The sequence below is a fragment of the Hemiscyllium ocellatum genome, chromosome 2 (genome assembly GCF_020745735.1).
Source record: "Hemiscyllium ocellatum isolate sHemOce1 chromosome 2, sHemOce1.pat.X.cur, whole genome shotgun sequence".
Taxonomy (NCBI): Eukaryota; Metazoa; Chordata; class Chondrichthyes; order Orectolobiformes; family Hemiscylliidae; genus Hemiscyllium; species Hemiscyllium ocellatum.
Window position 1 is genome coordinate 39,290,181 of NC_083402.1, and position 20,632 is coordinate 39,310,812.

The 20,632-nt window shown below is 41.0% G+C and overlaps 1 protein-coding gene across 4 annotated transcripts in view; it reads left to right on the forward strand.

Moving 5' to 3' along the window:
• Nucleotides 1-20,632, forward strand: part of gfm2 (GTP dependent ribosome recycling factor mitochondrial 2) — a 66,528-nt gene that overhangs the window by 22,758 nt on the left and 23,138 nt on the right. For all 4 annotated transcript variants that reach the window (XM_060836023.1, XM_060836015.1, XM_060836032.1 and 1 more), the window contains 4 exons: nt 2,054-2,142; nt 5,838-5,898; nt 15,739-15,927; nt 19,479-19,559. In XM_060836023.1, the coding sequence (XP_060692006.1) occupies nt 2,054-2,142; nt 5,838-5,898; nt 15,739-15,927; nt 19,479-19,559 (420 nt within the window). The remainder of the gene's footprint in view (nt 1-2,053; nt 2,143-5,837; nt 5,899-15,738; nt 15,928-19,478; nt 19,560-20,632) is intronic.

Sequence of the window (20,632 nt, forward strand, 5' to 3'; positions counted from 1 at the left end):
CCCCCTTTATCAACTATGCTTGTTATTTCCTCAAAAAACTCCACTGAAGTTGTCAGACATGAATTGTCATTCACAATGCCATGTTGACTCTGTTTGATTGTGTTAAGCATTTCTAAGTGTTCTGCTATTTCTTCTTTTATAATGGACGCTAGCATTTTTCCACCAATAGATGTTAGGCTAACTGGATTATTACTTCCTGCTTTCTATTACCCTCCCTTCGTGAACAGATGATTAGTGGGCTTGCTAATCTTCTGGAGCCCTTCTGGAATCCAGAGGGCTCTGGCATATTTCAATGAATGCTTCCACTATCTCTGCAGCCACTTCCTTTAACTCCTTGGATGCAGACTGATAGCTTCATTCCCAAGTGATGACATTTTCTATGTGCTTCCAGTGTATTTATAAATAGTTAAAATATAATTGGGAAAGAGTTGCATTTCCCCAATTTTAAAGAGAACTGCAGAAGGAGCCTCTTAACCCCCTTCAGGTCCATGTCAGCTCTCTGCAGGATTGACTCAGGTGGCCCCATTTCCTCATAGCCATATAATTACGTTCTATTCAAATGCTCGATCAATTCTTTTTTAAAAGCCACAATTGAACATGTTTCCACCACATTCTTGGACCAGGTATCCCAGATTGTAATTACTTGCTCCTTTGAAAGATTGCTTCACTGTTGTCTCATTTACCAGTCATCTCGAAGCAGTACCTTCGGGTTCTTTCAACAGAAACAGTTATTCTCTATCTTCTTTGTCTAGTGAATTTGGATACCTGTATCAAATCTTCATTCTCTCTTCTCTTCTTGGAGGAGAACAAGCCTTCTCTAATCTGCACCTGAAACTGAGTTCCTCATCCCTGAAACACTCATGTCATTTTTGCACTATTAATAATACATTCACATCTTTTCTAAAATTCACATATTTTCTAAAATGTTGGAAACAATCCTGCAGTTGAGGCCATACCACTATTTCATATAAGCTTTTTTCCTCTATTGATAAAGCCCAAGATCCCTTTGCCTTTTAATCCATATCGCAACAAGCTTTGCACCTTCAATGATTTGTGAACCCCTAAGTCTCAGTCCCTGCAATATTTTTAGAATTGTAATCCGTATGTTATATGACGCATTCTTTTGTTCTCAATCACTAGTGATTGCAAACAGTAAGATTTGGGAAGTCTTCATGCTCCTCTACATTAAGAGTCATTTGTCACATTACAATTGTATGTATATGTCCTCTTTAAACTTAGCACTATTGTCCTTAAAGTTCACAACACTCAGTTTTGTGTCATCTACAAATTTTGAAATTGTGCTTTGTACACCCAAGTATAATACTTTAATATCTGTCAAGAGAAATAGTGGCCCTAATACCTGGGAAAACCCACTATATACCTTCTCCAAGTTTAAAAAAAAAACTGCTTCCTGCTTAAACTCTGCTTTGTGTCACGTAGTGAACTCTGTATTTATGCTGCCACTATCCTTAAACTTAGCTGGAAAAGCCATTGTGTGCCATTTTACCAAAAACCTTTTGGAAGTCCAGGTATACTATATCAACTCTTTATCTTATTTTAAAAGTTCATTCAAATTAGTTAAATACAATTTACCTTTAACTACTGCATACTAACTTTCTTTAATAAACTCTCACTTGTCCAAATAATTGCTCATTTTGTCCCAGATTATATGAAGTATACCTGTACAATGTAAGTATAGTCAAAATAATTGAAGAATTCTCTTCATTCACATTTCACTCAAACACAGTCTCATAAAAGGTGATATTTCACACTAAATATGCTGTACCTTAAGCACTTGGCCTTTCCTTAATAAATTCTGGATCAGTGGTGCTGGAAGAGCACAGCAGTTCAGACAGCATCCAACGAGCAGCGAAATCGACGTTTCGGGCAAAAGCCCTTCATCAGGAATAAAGGCAGAGAGACTGAAGCGTGGAGAGAGAGGAGGAAAACTTCTTCAAGGCAGGCATCCTTGCAAGAGGATTCGCAGTAGGGTTAAAATCAACAAGGTAAAAGCAAAGACTGCAGATAAACACTAATGCTGTTTGTATTTTAGGCACAAACCTTAACAGTGTGGCGTCAAGCAGACAAACATCATATTCCTCGTGTATGCTTCTTAAACAAGATGGATAAACCTAAAGCCAGGTAATAGATTCAACATTCAAAGTAAGAAAATGGTGCTTTTTCATTTTGATATTTATTTTAGTTTAGGAGCAAAGGAATGTGTTCCTTCTTGGTATTTGTAACTGACTTAACTTGCCTGATAAATTTAGCATAAGCTACATATAAATCAAAATTAGAGTCATAGTCATAGAATTATACACCATGGAAACAGATCCTTCAGTCCAACTCGTCTGTGCCAATCAGACATCCTAATCAGGTCAAGTCCATTTGCCAGCATTTTATGTTAGATCAGATTCCCTACAATATGAAAACAGGCTCTTCGGCCCAACAAGTCCACACCAACCCTCCGAAGAGTAAACCACCCAGACCCATTCCCCTACCCTATATTTACCCCCCGACTAATACACCTAACATTTGGCATGGCCAATTTACCTGACCTGCAAATCTTTTGGATTGTGGGAGGAAATTGGAGCACCCGGAGGAAACACATGCAGACACTGGGAGAATGTGCAAACTCCACACTGATAGAATCGAACCCAGGTTCCTGTTGTGAGGCAGCAGTGCTAACCACTGAGCCACTATACTGCCCTTGCCCTCTGAACTTTTCAAATGTTGTTATTGTGCCCACTTTCCCTGTTCCATACCCGCACCACCCTCCAAACTAGTTGCAACAACATACCTCAGTGTCAACTTTAAAGTGTGAAGTTATGAGTACATATTTAAAATCCTCAAAAGGTTGAGGGAAAACAAAGGATGTTTAGGGTATTTTTTAAAATATTGTCTATGCATAGTGACTGGAGAATAAAATGATATTGAGACTCAAATGAGGGTTAAATACTTAGTCAGTTTAACATTAGTGTTGGGAAAAATATGTAGGCAAATTATTTTTGATGCAGTGAAAATTTACTGCAATATTGCAAAAGAAATAATCTTGATATGGAAGAAGATTCTCCCCAGAACAGGGTGGAAGAGTGGGTAATTCAGATTATTGACTAAAACTTTGTTTTTCTGTTCTCAAGGAGATCAGTGGACTGAAATGCAGGCCAGCATTCCTCTTGCCTTCCCTGTTGTCTGCTGAAATTGTGTGCTGTTTGTGATCCTTGAATGAGAACACCTAAACTCTTCTGTACTGCAGTCTTTCTCCATTTCAATAATATTCAGCCTCAGTCCTGCCAAATGCATAATTTCATATTTCTCCACAAAACATTCGTCTGCCAGGGTTTTACCTACTCACTTAACTTGTCTGGATCTGTTTGCAGACTCTGTGTCATTCTCGCCATTTGCCTACCCACACATTTTTTTGTGTTGCCTGCAAATGTGGTGATTGTACATTCAGTTCTCTTGCCAGCTCTATCTTTGCTCAGCCAAACATCTATCCATGCTAATATACTGCCCTGAACACTTGTTAAGCAGCTTCACATTGTACGTTATCGAATGTCATTTAGAAATTCAAATTTATTACATCTACTGGTTTGCCTTTATCTGTTCTACTTGTCACTTGCTCAAAGAATTCTCATAAAATTATCAGGCATGATTTCCATTTCACGATTTCATGCTTACATTGCTTGATAGAGTCATAGAGATATACAGCACAGAAACAGTCCCTTTGGTCCAACTCAACAATGCCAACCAGATATCCTAATCTGATTTAGTCCCATTTGCCAGCATTTGGCCCATATCCCTCTCAACCCTTCCTATTCAGATACCCATCTGGATGCTTTTTAAAATGCTGTAATTGTACCAGCCTCCATCACTTTCACTGGCAGTTCATTCCATACATGCATCATCCTCTGCGTAAAAAAGTTGTCCCTTTTAAATTTTTCCCCTCTCACCGTAAACCTATGCCCTCTAGTTTTTGACTCCCCTCACCCTGGGGAGAAGACATTGTCTATTTATCCTAAGGTCACCCCTCAACCCTCGATGATCCAGGGAAAATAGCCCAAGTCTATTCAGCCTCTCCCTGGAGAGGTTCAAACCCTCTCCTATTGCTCAGTCCCTCCAACCTTGGCAATATCTTGCAAATCTTTCCTGAACTCTTTCAAATTTCACAACATCCTATGGCAGAGGAACACAGTACTCCAACAGTGGCCTAACCAATGTCCTCTACAGCCACAACATGATGTCCCAACTCCTTTACTCGAATCACTGACTAATAAAGGCAAAAATATCAAAGACCTTCTTCGCTATCGTATCTACTTGCGACTCCGCTTTCAAGGAACTATGAACTTGCACTCCAAGGTCTCTTTGTTCAGCAACACTCCCCAGGACCGTACCATTAAGTGTATAAGTCCTGCCCTGATTTGCCTTTCCAAAATGCAGCACCTCCCATTTATCTAAATTAAACTCTATCTGCAACTTTTCAGCCCATTAGCCCATCTGATCAAGATCCCATTCTATTCTGAGTAACGTTCTTCGCAATTCACTGCACCTCCAACTTTGGTATCATTTGCAAACTTACTAACCATATAGAATCAAAGAGATGTACGACATGGAAACAGACCCTTCGGTCCAACCTGTCCATGCCGACTAGATATCCCAACCCAATCTAGACCCACCTGCCAGCACCTGGCATATCACTAGTCACAGGTCTCCAGTCTGAAAAGCAGCCCTCCACCACCACCCTCTGTTTTCTACCTTCATGCCAGTTCTCTATCCAAATACCCAGTTCTCCCTCTATTCCATGTGATCTAACCTTGCTAACCAGTCTATCATGAGGAACGTTGTTGAATGCCTTACTGAAATTCATATAGATCATGTCCACTCTGCCGTCATCAATCGTCTTTGTTACTTCAATAAATTTAATCAAGTTCTTGAGATACGATTTCCCATGCATAAAGTAATGTTGACCATCTCTAATCAGTCCTTGCCTCTCTGAATGTATGTGAATCCTGTCCCTCAGGATTCCCTCCAAATAAAAATGCCCACCACTGATGTCAAGCTCACCAGTCCATAGTTCCTTGGCATCTCCTTACCACCTGTTTGATATTATATATTTCTACATGCTCTGCTATTGTTTCATTTATCATTGACTTTTAACACATTCCCAATGGCAGATTTTAACTGACCTTTAATTGCCTGTTTATTGTGTCTTTCTCATTTTGAATAAGGGAATTCATTTAGTACAAATGAAAGGAACATTCTGAAAACATTAATTTGTCTGTTGTCTTATATTAGGATTCTGACTGAAGATTATTTCTGTATATTTGTTTTGATTTCATTTTCCAGTATATTTTACTTAGACTTCCTACAGTATGGGAACAGGCCATTTGGCCCATTGAATCCACATCAACCCACTGAATCCACATCGACCCACTGAATCCACATTCCACCCATCCAACCCATAACCCTGGCTAACCCACAATTAATCTACCTAACGTGCATATCCCCAGATACGATGGACAATTTAGCTTTGCCAATCCACCTAACCTACACTCTTTGGATTGTGGGAGGAAAGCCATGCAGACATGAGGAAAATGTGCAAATTCTCACAGTCGTTTGAGGGTGGAATCAAACCTAGGTTCCTGGCGTTGTGAGGCAGCAATGCTAACCACTGTGCCACTGAACTGCCCCTGCTGAGACCTTTTGAAGAATGCTTTTGTTACAGATGAACATGATGTATTGGGCATTCTTAACTATGCATATTTTTGTTTGTGATTGCTTGGTTGGATTTGGAATTTTGTTAGTAAGGATAAATATTATTGATTTTTGATTTGCAGTTTTTCTTACTCCATTGAAAGCATCAAACAGAAACTAAAAGTGAAGCCACTTCTGCTGCAGGTATATTTTAACTTCAGCATGTAAAATAAAATGTATTTATTGAAATCATATTTGTAAAGGTCTCATAGGTTCCAAGGTATACTTGTCATGATATTAAACCTGATCTATGGCTTTTAGAATAATTTTATTCTACCTTTTTCCCCACTTCCTTGTAAAATTGGGGCTTTCACTTCCACATGGGCAATAAATAAAGGTAAAAAATGAGGTCTGCAGATGCTGGAGATCACAGCTGAAAATGTGTTGCTGGTCAAAGCACAGCAGGCCAGGCAGCATCTCAGGAATAGAGAATTCGACGTTTCGAGCATAAGCCCTTCATCAGGAATGAGAGAGAGTAGCCAAGCAGGCTAAGATAAAAGGTAGGGAGGAGGGACTTGGGGGAGGGGCGATGGAGGTGGGATAGGTGGAAGGAGGTCAAGGTGAGGGTGATAGGCCGGAGTGGGGTGGGGGCAGAGAGGTCAGTAAGGAGATTGCAGGTTAGGAGGGCGGTGCTAAGTTGAGGGAACCGACTGAGACAAGGTGGGGGGAGGGGAAATGAGGAAACTGGAGAAATCTGAATTCATACCTTGTGGTTGGAGGGTTCCCAGGCGGAAGATGAGGCGCTCCTCTAGCCGTCGTGTTGTTATGTTCTGCCGGTGGAGGAGTCCAAGGACCTGCATGTCCTCGGTGGAGTGGGAGGGAGAGTTAAAGTGTTGAGCCACGGGGTGGTTGGGTTGGTTGGTCTGGGCGTCCCAGAGGTGTTCTCTGAAGCGTTCCACAAGTAAGTGGCCTGTCTCACCAATGTAGAGGAGGCCACATCGGGTGCAGCGGATGCAATAGATGATGTGTGTGGAGGTACAGGTGAACTTGTGGCGGATATGGAAGGATCCCTTGGGGCCTTGGAGGGAAGTGAGTGTGGAGGTGTGGGCGCAAGTTTTACATTTCCTGCGGTTGCAGGGGAAGGTGCCGGGGGGGGAGGTTGGGCTGGTGGGGGGAGTGGATCTGACGAGGGAGTCACGAAGGGAGTGGTCCTTGCGGAACGCTGATAGGGGAGGGGAGGGAAATATATCCTTGGTGGTGGGGTCCGTTTGGAGGTGGACCCCGCCACCAAGGATATATTTCCCTCCCCTCCCCTATCAGCGTTCCGCAAGGACCACTCCCTTCGTGACTCCCTCGTCAGATCCACACCCCCCACCAACCCAACCTCCACCCCCGGCACCTTACCCTGCAACCGCAGGAAATGTAAAACTTGCGCCCACACCTCCACACTCACTTCCCTCCAAGGCCCCAAGGGATCCTTCCATATCCGCCACAAGTTCACCTGTACCTCCACACACATCATCTATTGCATCCGCTGCACCCGATGTGGCCTCCTCTATATTGGTGAGACAGGCCGCTTACTTGCGGAACGCTTCAGAGAACACCTCAGGGACGCCCGGACCAACCAACCCAACCACCCCGTGGCTCAACACTTTAACTCTCCCTCCCACTCCACCGAGGACATGCAGGTCCTTGGACTCCTCCACCGGCAGAACATAACAACACGACGGCTAGAGGAGCGCCTCATCTTCCGCCTGGGAACCCTCCAACCACAAGGTATGAATTCAGATTTCTCCAGTTTCCTCATTTCCCCTCCCCCCACCTTGTCTCAGTCGGTTCCCTCAACTCAGCACCGCCCTCCTAACCTGCAATCTCCTTACTGACCTCTCCGCCCCCACCCCACTCCGGCCTATCACCCTCACCTTGACCTCCTTCCACCTACCCCACCTCCAACGCCCCTCCCCCAAGTCCCTCCTCCCTACCTTTTATCTTAGCCTGCTTGGCTACTCTCTCTCATTCCTGATGAAGGGCTTATGCTCGAAACGTCGAATTCTCTATTCCTGAGATGCTGCCTGGCCTGCTGTGCTTTGACCAGCAACACATTTTCAGCAATAAAAAAAGGTAATCCAAGGTGGAGGATTGGAAACAATTGTGGCTGTAGGAGCAGCTCCTTTCGTTTTTTCAGGTATTTTCCGTGTTGGAGCTGATTTCCTTGAATCCTAGGAGCAATAATTACGTTTTATAAGCTGTTCCATTGTTTGGAACTTTGCAGAATACAAAACCAAAACAACAGCACTTTGCAAAAAAAGGAGGAAGAGAAACAAAGGTAGTGACCACATGGAAAGTGAATCAAAAGGAGCAGTAAATCTGCACGACTATCTGACCCAGAAGTAACCTGTACAGCTAACTGCCTCTTCTGTTTGGTTTCAAATATCTCTTGACATGAGAGTTAGTCTAAAAAAATTTAACAAACAGAAATTCACAGCTGACCTTGGAGAAACCTGTGCGGGGAATCTCTCAGCAGGGGAGCAGCTAAGAGGCTATTTTTAAGTGTAATCTTGCTGTTTTTTGTAAATCTTTAATAGTGAGTAGAGTGGGTTCTTCTTTGATTCAGTGTTGTTATTGAGATCTGTCTCTTGATTAAACTATAAAAACATTGTTACTAAGTTAGCCTGGAGCAGTGCCTTTAGAGCAGTAAGACTGTGCTATTTTCTGGGTCTGTAGACATTAAGGTGCAAAGATGTACTCTTCCTATTGGTTGTGGGAGATTAGGGAGAATTTCCACGTTACTGATGATTATGTTTGCAGGCAATGTGTTTGGTTACACATCCTATCAGATCACATTGATTGGCTGGGGCAGCAGTTAGAGGCAATGAGGAATTTACAGGAACTGGGGGTATGACAGATGGTACTTGCAAGAAGGAAGATAAACCAAAGATACAGTCAAGTACATGGGTTATTTCCAGGAAAGGTAGGAGAGGGAGGCAGATACCGAAAGAGCCTCCTGTTGCTATCCCCATTTCAAATAGGTATCGTGTTTTGGGAAATGTAAGGGGTGATGGACAGACATGGGCAATGTAGCACTGACATTGGGACCCAGGGAGACAGTGAGAATTGAGATCAGTCTGAGACTGGTACAGTTGGAAAAAGGGCAGGCAGCAACAAAGTAGAGAATGAGGTAGGACTGATAAATTAAACTGCATTTGTTTCAAGGCAAAAGGCAGATGAACTGAGCATGGTTGGAAAAATGGAACTGGGATACCATAGCAATTACAGAGATGTGCCTGAGGGATGGACAGGACTGGCAGCTTAATTGTTCCAGAGTATAGATGCCTTAGATGGTTAGAAAGGAGGGCAAAAGAGAAGGGGTAGTGGCAGTTTTGATTAGGGATAGCATTACGGCTGTACTTGGGGAGGATATTTCTGGGTATATGTCCAGGGAATTTATAACTGAAAAATAAGAAAGGGATGACCACTTTATTGGGATTAGACCATGAGACCACATAACACAGAGGAGCAGAAATTAGGCTATTCAGCCCATCCAGATGCCTTTTAAATATTGCAAGTGTACCAACCTCCACCACTTCCTCTAGCAGCCCATTCCACACATGCACCAACCTCTGCATGAAAACGTTGTCCCTCAGGTCCCTTTTATATCTTTCCCCTCTCACCCTAAACCTATGCCCTCCAGTTCTGGATTCCCCCACCCCAGAGAAAATACTTTTTCTGTTTATCCTATTCTTGCTCCTCATGATTTTATAAATCCCCTAAAAGGTCACCTGTCAGCCTCCGATGCTCCAGCATATTCAGCCTCTTCCTATAGCTCAAATCCCCCAACCATGGCAACATCCTTGTAAATCTTTTCTAAACCCTGTCAAGTTTTACAACATCCTTCCAATAGGAAGGAGACCAGAACTGCACGCATTATTCCAAAAGTGGCCTAACACAACATGACCTCCCAACTCCTATACTCAATGCTCTGACCAATACATACGTCTGTGCCTCTGAATTACTAATGCAGTGTCATTACCAGTACACCACTGTCTGCTGAGTTATGCTGTAAACCATTGATACTATTGCAGTTTGATCTATAACTACTGTTGGGCTCATTTGGGTAACTAGAATTTTCACTACCTTTTAAGCTTGCGCATCACTGAAATTAACAATGTTGTAAATATGGGTACACAGTCGAAAAGTGTGGCTCTGGTAAACCACTGCAGGTCAAGAGCACCAAGGAGCCGGCGAATTAACGTTTCAGGCATAGGGTCTTTAGTTTGTCTAGAAAATGGACTGAAGCACAAGAATGGTGAAAACCCGTCGATATTGTGCTCTGTGGCTAACCACTTGTAGTTTTAGCTGTAAGTACTTGTGATTTTGCAGAAGTGTGTGGGAGGTAATAGCTGAGTTTGAACTGTCATTACTATTTTCCTTTTGAAACTGAATACAGCTTGAGGCTGTTTAAGTTTATGTAGATTGGTTCGAAAATCCTGAAGGTACGATCTATTACTCAGAATTCTGACACAGACTATGCTATGGACTCACCCGAGCTGACAAACATTAAACTCTGTAGAACTTTTATCTTTTTTTTGTACCACATCCCTGTCATCCCTTAAATTGGAAAAACTCAGTAGAATGAGTTATAAACTATGAATTAAATAGTAACATCTGTAAGATGTTATAAGATTTTATATTCCGAGACACCTATTGAGTTATTAATTAAATAGACTTTTTAAATAAGTTTGTAAAGTAATCTTTAAAAGAACAGAGCTTTTTAATTTCTACCTTCACCCTATTTTTTTAAACAATTGTAATTCATCAATTAGAACCCTTTGGATCAGCAGGATCTCCCAGCTAATTTCGCTCAACAGCAACCAGAGGGTGGTAGACTCTGATATGTAATTTGAGCAGACAATGTCCAACCATGCCTCTCCAGGTGAAGGGTGTTGTTTTCTTCCCAATAATCTAAAGTATAATTGCTCTTTAGTTAGATTGTAATTTTCCTGGATATTGGAAGGATCTCAATGGAACTTTAGAAAATATTTCCCCGCCAGAGGGATAGGAGTTGTATTTACTGAACGTTTTGATACATAAGATTAGATGAGACAATTAAAATTTAAAGTAAACTCATTAATTTATATTATAAGAATCCGCATGCAAATTTTGTGGTTATACAAAAAATGTTTTAAAAATCTCCAAAAAGACAATGACTTGTCCTTATTTCTATGAGTGAATCCAAACTTCACCCTCAATTTAATGCAAATACAAGACTTTAAAAGAAAGCAAGGATATTCAATAAGCATCAAAGTAATTCTGGGAGTCGAGAGTTGTTAGTTTCGAAATGGGTCTGAAGTGAAAGTAACCAAACTAATTGGAGATATTGGCTGATGATATTGTTGACCAGATAATGTTCTGAGGACCCGGGTATGAATCCTATCACAGTAGCTGGTAGACCTTGACTGGAAGAAAAATCTAGAATGAAGTGTCTAATGATGTTATAAAACCCCATCTGGTTCACTAATGTCCTTTATTGGTCAAAATGTGACTCCATATCCACAGCAATTGACTCTTACCGGCTCTCTGAAATAGCTGAGTAAACCATTAAGTTCTATTGACTACTAGAAAGGAAAAAAGGAATGAAACAAGAAGAACCAACTGGATTCTACACAGACAGCGGAAGCGACAACCACAAGCACAACCTTTTTGACCCTGCAATGTCCTCTTTACTAACATCTAAGGGTTAAAGCTAAAATTGGGAGAGCAGTCTCAAGCACCAGTCTGACATTGTCATGCTTATGGTATGATACTTTGCTCACAATTGCCCCAGACAACATCTTCACCAATTATGTGTATGTCCTAGGATGTGCTGAGCAGCGGTGGTGGAACAGTGGTATTCAGTTGGTAGGAAGTTATAGAGTCATACTGCATGGAAACAGACCTTAGGTCCAACCAGTCCATGCTGACCATAATCCCAAACTAAACTAGTCCCGCCTGCCTATGCTTGGCCCATGTCCCTCCAAACATTTCTTCTTCTTGTACTTATGTAAATAACTTTTTAAACATTGTAACTGTACTCACATCCACCACTTCCTCTGGATGCGCATTTCACACATGAACTACCCTCTGTGTGTAAAAGAAAATACTCTTCATGTCTTTTTTAAATCTTTCTCCTCACACCTTTAAAAATATGGCCCCTAATTTTGAAATCCCTCAGCCTGGGTAAAAGACACCAGCCATTCACCTTGGTGGCACGGTGGCACAGTGGTTAGCACTGCTGCCTCACAGCGCCAGAGACCCGGGTTCAATTCCCGACTCAGGCGACTGACTGTGTGGAGTTTGCACATTCTCCCCGTGTCTGCGTGGGTTTCCCCCGGGTGCTCCGGTTTCCTCCCACAGTCCAGAGATGCGCAGGTCAGGTGAATTGGCCATGCTAAATTGCCCGTAGTGTCAGGTAAAGAGGGGAATGGGTGGGTTGCGCTTCGGCGAGTCGGTGTGGACTTGTTGGGCTGAAGGGCCTGTTTCCACACTAAGTAATCTAATCTAATCTAAACCTTATCCACATCCCTCATGATTTTATAAACCTCTACAAGGTCACTCCTCAACTTCTTACACTCCAGTGAAAAAAGTCCCAGCCTGTTCAGCCTCTGCCTATAAATCAAACCCTCTATTCCTGACAACATCCTGGTAATTTTTTTTTCTGAGCCCTCTCCAGCTTAATAGTATCCTTCCTATATCAAGATGATCAGAACTGGACACAAGAGGCCTTACCAACGTCCTGTACTTTGGGTCAGAGATTTGTGTTTCATGTCCCATTTTAGTAAGTTGTGTTTGCATCTTAGACCAGCATTGCCATTGCAGTGTTCAGTTGATAGCATACTGTCACAGCATAAATTTTGCATAAGAGGTTAGCTGAGCCTTTTTTGTATTCCCGGAAGTGTTATCACACAATTGAATGACTTGCCCACCACTAAAATCAACCTTTTTTATTTGCTTCCCTTTTTAAAAACTAACCACCACCAGTAAAACGCCATGTTGCCAATTAGATATTTACATGCAAAACCTGTTAAGGGCAATTAACCATCGCAATTGAGGGTGAGGTAGGGAGAGAGTGAAAGACTACATCAAAAAACATATTCAATTTCATTTTCACCAAGCTACCTGCTGCAGTTGCATCAGTGTATTGGTAAAATGGCCAATCCATAGTCCTTGAACAGACAAAGTTCCCTCTTCACATTGATAATTCCATATGTAGTGTTATGTGTCACTATAACCATGCTAAATGGGAGAAACTGACCAGATTTATCAACTGAATACTGGGCATCCATGAAGTGCTGCAGGCCAACAGCAGCTTCAACACATCTGCAAATTTCAGGCCTGGTGCCTCCCCACTCGACTATTATCATTGTGTCAGGCAATGAGCCCTGGCTCAATGAAGAATGTAGAAGGTCAAGGCAGGACCCCCGGCCAGGCATACTTGAATATGAGATTTCAACCTAGTAAAGCTATGAAACAGGACCTCTTGTTTGCCAAATAGCAAAAATAGCAATTCATAGCGCACAGCGATTACACAACCAAAAAATCAGATTGAAGTTCTGCAGTCTTGCCACATCTAGTCATGAATGATAGTGGGCAACTAAATAACTTGCAGGAGGAAGATGCTGCAGAAACATCCCCAGCCTCAATGGGTGGAACCCAGATCATCAGTGTAAAAGAGAAGGCTGAAGCATTGACAAAATTGCTGAGTGAATGATACATTTCTGCTCCTCCAAATGGCATTGTGGACTGCAGCAGTTCAAAAAAACAACTCACCACCACCTTGTCTAGGGCAGCTAGTGATGGGATGGGCAATAAATAAAAACTGAAAGAACTGTGGGTGCTGTAAATCAGAAACAATTAAGTTGAGAGGAGCAGAATTTATTCAAGGTGGGCATGCCTGGAAGAGAAGTGGCGGTAAGTAAGAACTGCATGTGCTGTATATCAGAAATTAAAACAGGTTGAGAGAAGCAAAACTTCTTCAGTTGAACAGATGGCAAGAAATGCTGGCCAGCCAGTGATGTCCACATCCCATGAATGAATTTTTAAAAAACTTAGGACATTACCATTGATCAGAAACTGAACTGGACTAGCCATATAAGTACTATGGGTACAAGAGCTGGTCAGAGCCCAGGAATCCTGTACTGAGTAAACAGAAAACAGGATCATTTGGTCCTTTGAACATGCCCCACCATTCAATATGATCATGGCTATTCATTTAACTCATTTGCCTGTTTCCCCCTTTTCATCCATATCCTTTGAATCCTTTAGCAATATCCAACTGCTTTTTTGAAATCATAGTGTTTTCTCAGCTGCTTTCTGAGTCACTATCCTGGAACTCCTGCCAAAATGGCATTGTGATCTACCTGCAGCAACTGCACTGCAGTAGTTCAAGAAGGCACCTCAGCCATCTTCTTGAGGGTCATTAGGGATGAGCAATTAATGTTGGCCCAGCCAATGAAGCCAGCATCCCATGAATGAATAAAATAAATCTCTTCCCTGATGAATCTTAAGTATTTAGGTTCTGTTAAGATATATATAATGATTTCCTTTTCATTTTATATTATTAAAAGGTGGTGTGGATGATGGTCTTTTGATTGATAATGGATTATTCCTTATCAATATCCTATATTAGGGGAGAAGGCCTTTCCTTTGTTATTAGGTTAACTGTTCAATTGTCAATAAATTTTGTTTTGAATTTATTCTTGGAAAAACTAGGATTAGGTAACAGTCTTTGTTAGTCAACTTGTTTGGTCATTCTACTGTGTTCTGTAAGACAATAGTGATACTTAAATCATTAATTCCTGTTAAAACATAGAAGATATTAAAGGTGATTTTATTTCAGTGCTTTTTGTTTCCTTTGGCATATATCTGTGGAAATACTTTGATGATCTACCTGACTATATGGTGATAGCACTCAAATTCCTGCCAGAAAAATTGGTAGATTGAGACACATTGACTTTGTTGTCAACAGCAAGCACTCTTAGTCATTTACAGTAAAATTTGGCTTCCTGTTTTTAAAATTAAACATTCCACAATATTTTTGTCCATGCTAGTTAATTACTCTATTTTAAGAAAATATAACATTCATTTCAACAGAAATTTTCAGTTAGCAAAATGTGGTTATCAATTGGCATTGAAACAATAGATGTTTATTCATTGTTATTGCATTATCAACCACAGGATCTGTGCTTTCAAAACTTCAATTCAAAATGTTCAATTTTTGATTATTTTCTTATGGTTGTTTATCCTGATTTGGTTTTTCAATATCTTTTTCTAGATGAGCACAAATATGAACATACATTATTTCTGTACAGAATAAGTAATGTTTATGCTGTAGTGATGTAACGACTTTTATCATAGTTTTACTTTCTTTTATGTATGGTTTCTGTCATTGTGGATGCTGTGATGGGGTGGCAAAGCTTTTTTTCATGTAAAAGTACACTTTACAATAATTTTCTATTCTATTGTCATTCAAACAAATTGTGCCTGCTGGAAATTTATTACGTTAACATTTTTAACTCTTCCCTTTAGCTCATGTCGAAAAATTGCCTTAAATACTTGAATTAATTTCTTTTTATGTACTATGCAAGACCTCAATGGTATTATTAGAAATTTGGACAGTAGAAATAGAAATCGTAATGCTGTTTAAACTATTCAGCTTCATGAAGTGAATAGAGTAGATTTTTTAAAGACCTTGAGCCTAGTTGTTTTCTTGTTCCTCCATCCATTAACTTAAGTGGAACTAAATCAACTAAGTTTCTTGGCAAGCTGTACTCAAACCTATTTAATTATCTGGTACATGCTGCAAACAGGGAATCTAGTGTATTGACTCCAGGCCCAGGAAAGATCACACTCACAATGGTTCCTATTTATCCTTTGACCAAAATGTGTATTATCATTGATTTAAAACTAACTGGTCCCAAATAATTTTATAGAATCTGATTTGTGACTGATTATTTGATATGTTATGCATTGTTTTCTTAACAGTATTTATTTTCTCTTTAATTCCAGTTGCCAGTTGGAACTGGGAAAACCTTTAATGGGGTAGTTGACCTTGTTACAAATGAAAAAGTTCTTTGGTGTTCAAAGTCTGTTAATGAAGATGATGGCATGGTCTTCAGCCGGAATCCTTTAACGCCAACAGATGACCATAAACTTTTGAAAGAAGCCAGAGATGCAAGATTTGCCCTCATAGAACAAGTAAAGTTTCAAAGTAAATGCTTTAGGCATTTAGTAGTCTACATTAGATATATGTGTGCGAATAACTGATAAAATATGTAAACTGGATGTTTATATGTGAACATGTGAAATAGGAGCAGGATGATTCGATGCCTTATTTAATGGTGGAGCAGCTTAAGGTCAGGCTAAGCTCTTCTGTGTTTCCCATGCCTAGCAGGAATCTATCCATCTATGCCTTGAAAATATTCAAAGAGCCTGCCTCCACCTCCTCGGGCACAGAGTACCAAAAGTACACAAAGAGCACAACCTCTGAAAGATGCAATTTCTTGTCATAGAATGATAGGATCCCTGCAGTGTGGAAGTAGACCATTCAGCCCATCGTGTCTCCACTGACCTTCCAAACAGCATTTCACTCAAACCTATCCCCTACACTATTCCTGTAACCCTGTATTTTCCATGACTAACCCACCAGCCTGTACATAGCTAGACACTATGTGCAATTTAAATCCACCTAAACTGCACATCTTTGGACTGTGGGAGGAAACCGTAGCATCTGGAGGAAACCCACGCAGACATAGGGAGAATGTGCAAACTCCACACAGACAGTCACCTGAAGGTATAATTGAACCCAGGCCCCTGGTGCTGTGTCACTGTCTGCCTGTCATCCCTATCTGAAAATATTACTTCTAATTTTAAAACAATGCTTTCTTGTTCTGGACTGACCCAGAAGAGGAAACATTCCTTCCACCTTCATCTTGTCAAGACCATTCAGGATCTTATAAACTTAAATTAGATCACCACTCAGCCATCTAAACTCCACTGGAAACAAATCCAATCTGTCCAATCTATGTTCATGTCATAATATTACAAGTTTCTGACTGACCTACTCTTTCAGGCAATAGGTTCCAGACTTTCATCATCCTCTGGGTGAAAACGATTTTCCTCTGCTGTCCTCTTAGCAAGGGTTTTGACAAGATCCTTCACAATAGACTGGTCAAGAAAGTGAGAGACCATGGGATTCAAGCAAAGTAACAAATTGGATACAAAATTGGCTGAGAGGCAGGAAACTGAGTGTAATAGTAGAGAGATGCTTTTGTGACTGGAAGCCTATATTTGCAGCAGGAATCTACAGTATTTATTAGCCATCTCTAGTTGCCCTTGAAAAGGTGGTGGTGACCTGACTTTGTGAACTCCTGCAGTCCTCAGGAAGTAAGTGCAGCGGGTTTAAGGCTTTTAAACCAGTGACACTGAAGGAATAGTGATTTATTTCTGTCAGGAGAGGGACATGCAGGTTATGTGTGTCTGAATGATGCTGTCTAAGGAGCTTTAAATCTGCAGTGCATCTTGTAGATGGTATGCACTGATGCTACTGTATATTGGGGATGGAATGAGTGAATATCTGAGAATCTGGTACCAATTGAGCAGATAGCTTTGTCCTGTAAAGTGTTGAGCTTCTTGACCGTTATGTTGAACAGTTTGGCACAGAAACAGACACAAGGGTTCATCGTGTGTGGAGAAAGTGAGGACTGCAGATCAGAGTCAAGCGTGTGGTGCTGGAAAAGCACAGCAGGTCAGGCAGCAACCAAGGAGCAGGAGAATTGACGTTTTGGGCACAAGTCCTTCATTCCTGCTGTAGAGCTTATGCCCAAGACGTTGATTCTCTTCATTATGTATGTGCCAAACAAGATGATGTTCTAAACTAATCCCATCTGCTTGCATATTGTCTGTCTCTCTCAATTTTCTTCTTGCTCACATGTATGTCTAAATGCTTCTTAAACATTGCTATTGTAACTGCCTCTACCACCTTCTTTGGTAGTATATTCCAGGCAGTTACCATCTTTTGTTTTAAAAAAAAACTTTCCTTGTATGTTTTCTGTAAACTTTTATCCTCTTATCTAAACCTATACCTCCCAGTATTTGACATTTCCAATCTGGGAAAAAGACTCCAGTTATCCACCCTATCCATGCCTCTTGTCATTTTTAAAACTTGCATCAGGCTGTCTCTCAGAGTCTGATGCTCTAGTGAATTGCAGATTTGACAAACTTCCTCATAGCTAATACCCCTCCAATCCAGGAAATATCCTTGTAAACCTTTTTTGCCCAATTTCCAAAACCTCCACATCATTACTAGAACTAGGTGGTGCCTAGGACTGTAAACAACACTCCAGATGTGGCCTAACTGAAGTTACACATGACTTGCCAATTTTTGTTCTCAGTGCCATAACTGATGTGGATCAGCATAACATACACCTTCATCACCACCGTATCCATACATACTCTATGTATCAGTGTTCCTGAGGGTCCTGCCATTTACTATTTTTTCTTATATTTCTTACATTACCTCCCACTTGTTCAAATTAATTTCCATCTGCCACTTCTCTGACCAACTTTCAAACTGCTCTATATCTTGCTGCATCCTTGACAACTTTCCTTACTATCCACAACTCCCCCAATTTTTGTAGCACCTGCAAACTTACTAATCAGGCCACTTACAGTTTCATCCACATACATATTAAAAACAAGAGAGGTCTCAATACTGATCCTTGTGGAACACCAGTTAGAAAAACTCTATCCCTTGTCTTCTACAATCAAGCCAGTTTTGTATCTAACTTCCCAACTCACCATGGATCCCATGTGACTTAATCTTCTGGTCCAGCTTACCATGAGGGACCTTGTCAAATGCTTTAGGAAAGTCCATGTAGACGACATCCACTGCCCTTCCTATTAATCCTCTTCGTCACTTCTTCAAAAAAAACTCAAACAAATGTAAAAGACGACATCCCTCACATGAAGCATTCTGACTATTGCTTAAAAAAGTCCATCTTTTTCAAATGCAAGTAAATCCTGTGCTAAAGAATCTTCTTCAATCATTTCCCTATCACTGATCTCAGGATCACCGGCCTATAATTCCTTGCATTATTCCTGTTGTCTGTCTGAAACAAAAAAACAACATTGGCTATTCTCCAGTCTTCTGGGATCTCGCCTGTGGCTAAAGAGGATACATCAGGTGTGAGTGTCATCAGATTGGCTGTGTGGCACTGCGTAGGTCATTCTTTACAATGTCCTGAAGTCCATTGATGTTGAATTTCCTATGACAGTGCTTCTGCTGACACTGCAAATTTTTGGCAGAACTGATGGAGATACTTGGCAAATGTTTGTATCACCGGACAGGAGCTGAAGATCGCTGGACCGATTATAGCCTAATTCAGTCTGATGCCTCCATCAACCTGTTATACCGGCTAATTGGGGTGATACCCTGTGTCTACTCTCAGCCAAAACAATCAACTTTAATGGTTAATAGTTCTGGCACTTTATCTACATCACTGTTTCATGTGTAAAATTTTACATGGAGTAAAAAATAGCAATGTAATTTCTGTTTGTGCCAAAATCAAATTATCACAATCGTCCTTGCATTGCTTCTATAATAGCTAGATTACAGATGTAACAGTAATATTATTCTTATTTGTCTTGAGGATTTTTAAAAAAGTCATGCGAGTTCCTGTGGGGCATATCCTAGATGTTAGGTAGGCATTAGAATGACATTGATTTTTTTTGTCATTATTTCAATGCAGGTAGCGGATTTGGATGATGAATTTGCTGAATTGGTTCTTGAAGAGTTAAGTGAAGAGCCAGATGCAGTTCCTGCTGAAAAAGTGAGTTCTGTAATTTTATTTTTTATGAAGACTGGGATCTTTACCTTTTCAATGAGTAAGATTTTCCCCACTGGTTTCTAATCAGGCTGAATTGTGGGCTAGGAGACTGCACCACACAAGAGGCACAGTCTCTATAGCCTTATAATGTTTAAATTATAAAATGGATTTTACAGCCTGGCCACCATTGTTGTGGGGAGGAACCATGAGGAAGTCTGTAGCTGCCTCTTCACCCAGGCAACGAGGATTTCTGTGCCTGACTTTTCAGTTGCTTCCTGCTGGGAGGATGACTTCAGGCACCAAAGCATGCCCTGCTATCTGCTGATAACTAGAGAATCTCAGCCTCTCTTCATTGCTATTCTGTAATTTGCAGGATAGGCCAGCATTTATTGCCTGTCCCTAACTGCCCTGGGAACTGAGTGACTTGCTAGGTGGGCAGTTGAGTTAAATCACATTGTTGTGGGTTTGGAGTCAGGTGTAGGCCAAATCAGGTGTGAGCAGCAGACCTCCTTCCCTGAAAGCAGTTAGTGAACCCCATGAGTTTTTAGCATATTTGAAAATGGTTACATGTTCACCGTTAGGCTGGGTTATAATTCCAGGTTTTTGTTGAATTCAAATTTTAACCCCTATTTCAGATCCTGGAATTCTGGATTACCAGTACAGTCGCATTACTATTACGTTACCCTTAAAGTTGCCCTTAATATATCAAAGGATGAGAGTAATGGCACTGGCACATCGTCCAGCAGACCTACCTTTAGCTCCCATGTTACTCCAATCCTAGCTATAAGGACTAAAAGATCAATTGTACCCGCATTCATCTATATTCTAGAAAGGTGCTAAAGAATGGACATCGATGTATACCTGGTGTCAGCCTCACTCTGAGGGAATGTGGTTTGATCATTTGGTGTTTTACCCTTTTCGAAAACCAGCTTTTGCCATGGCAGAAGTGATTATCGCCAAAAGTCAAGAGAATGCTTTGATGGTCTTCAACTACTGTGGAATCTTTTGCGAGTTGCTAAAGAGACAACAGATCTTTGTTCTACGTCACATCTGAAATTTGCCAACTCCTTGACTCC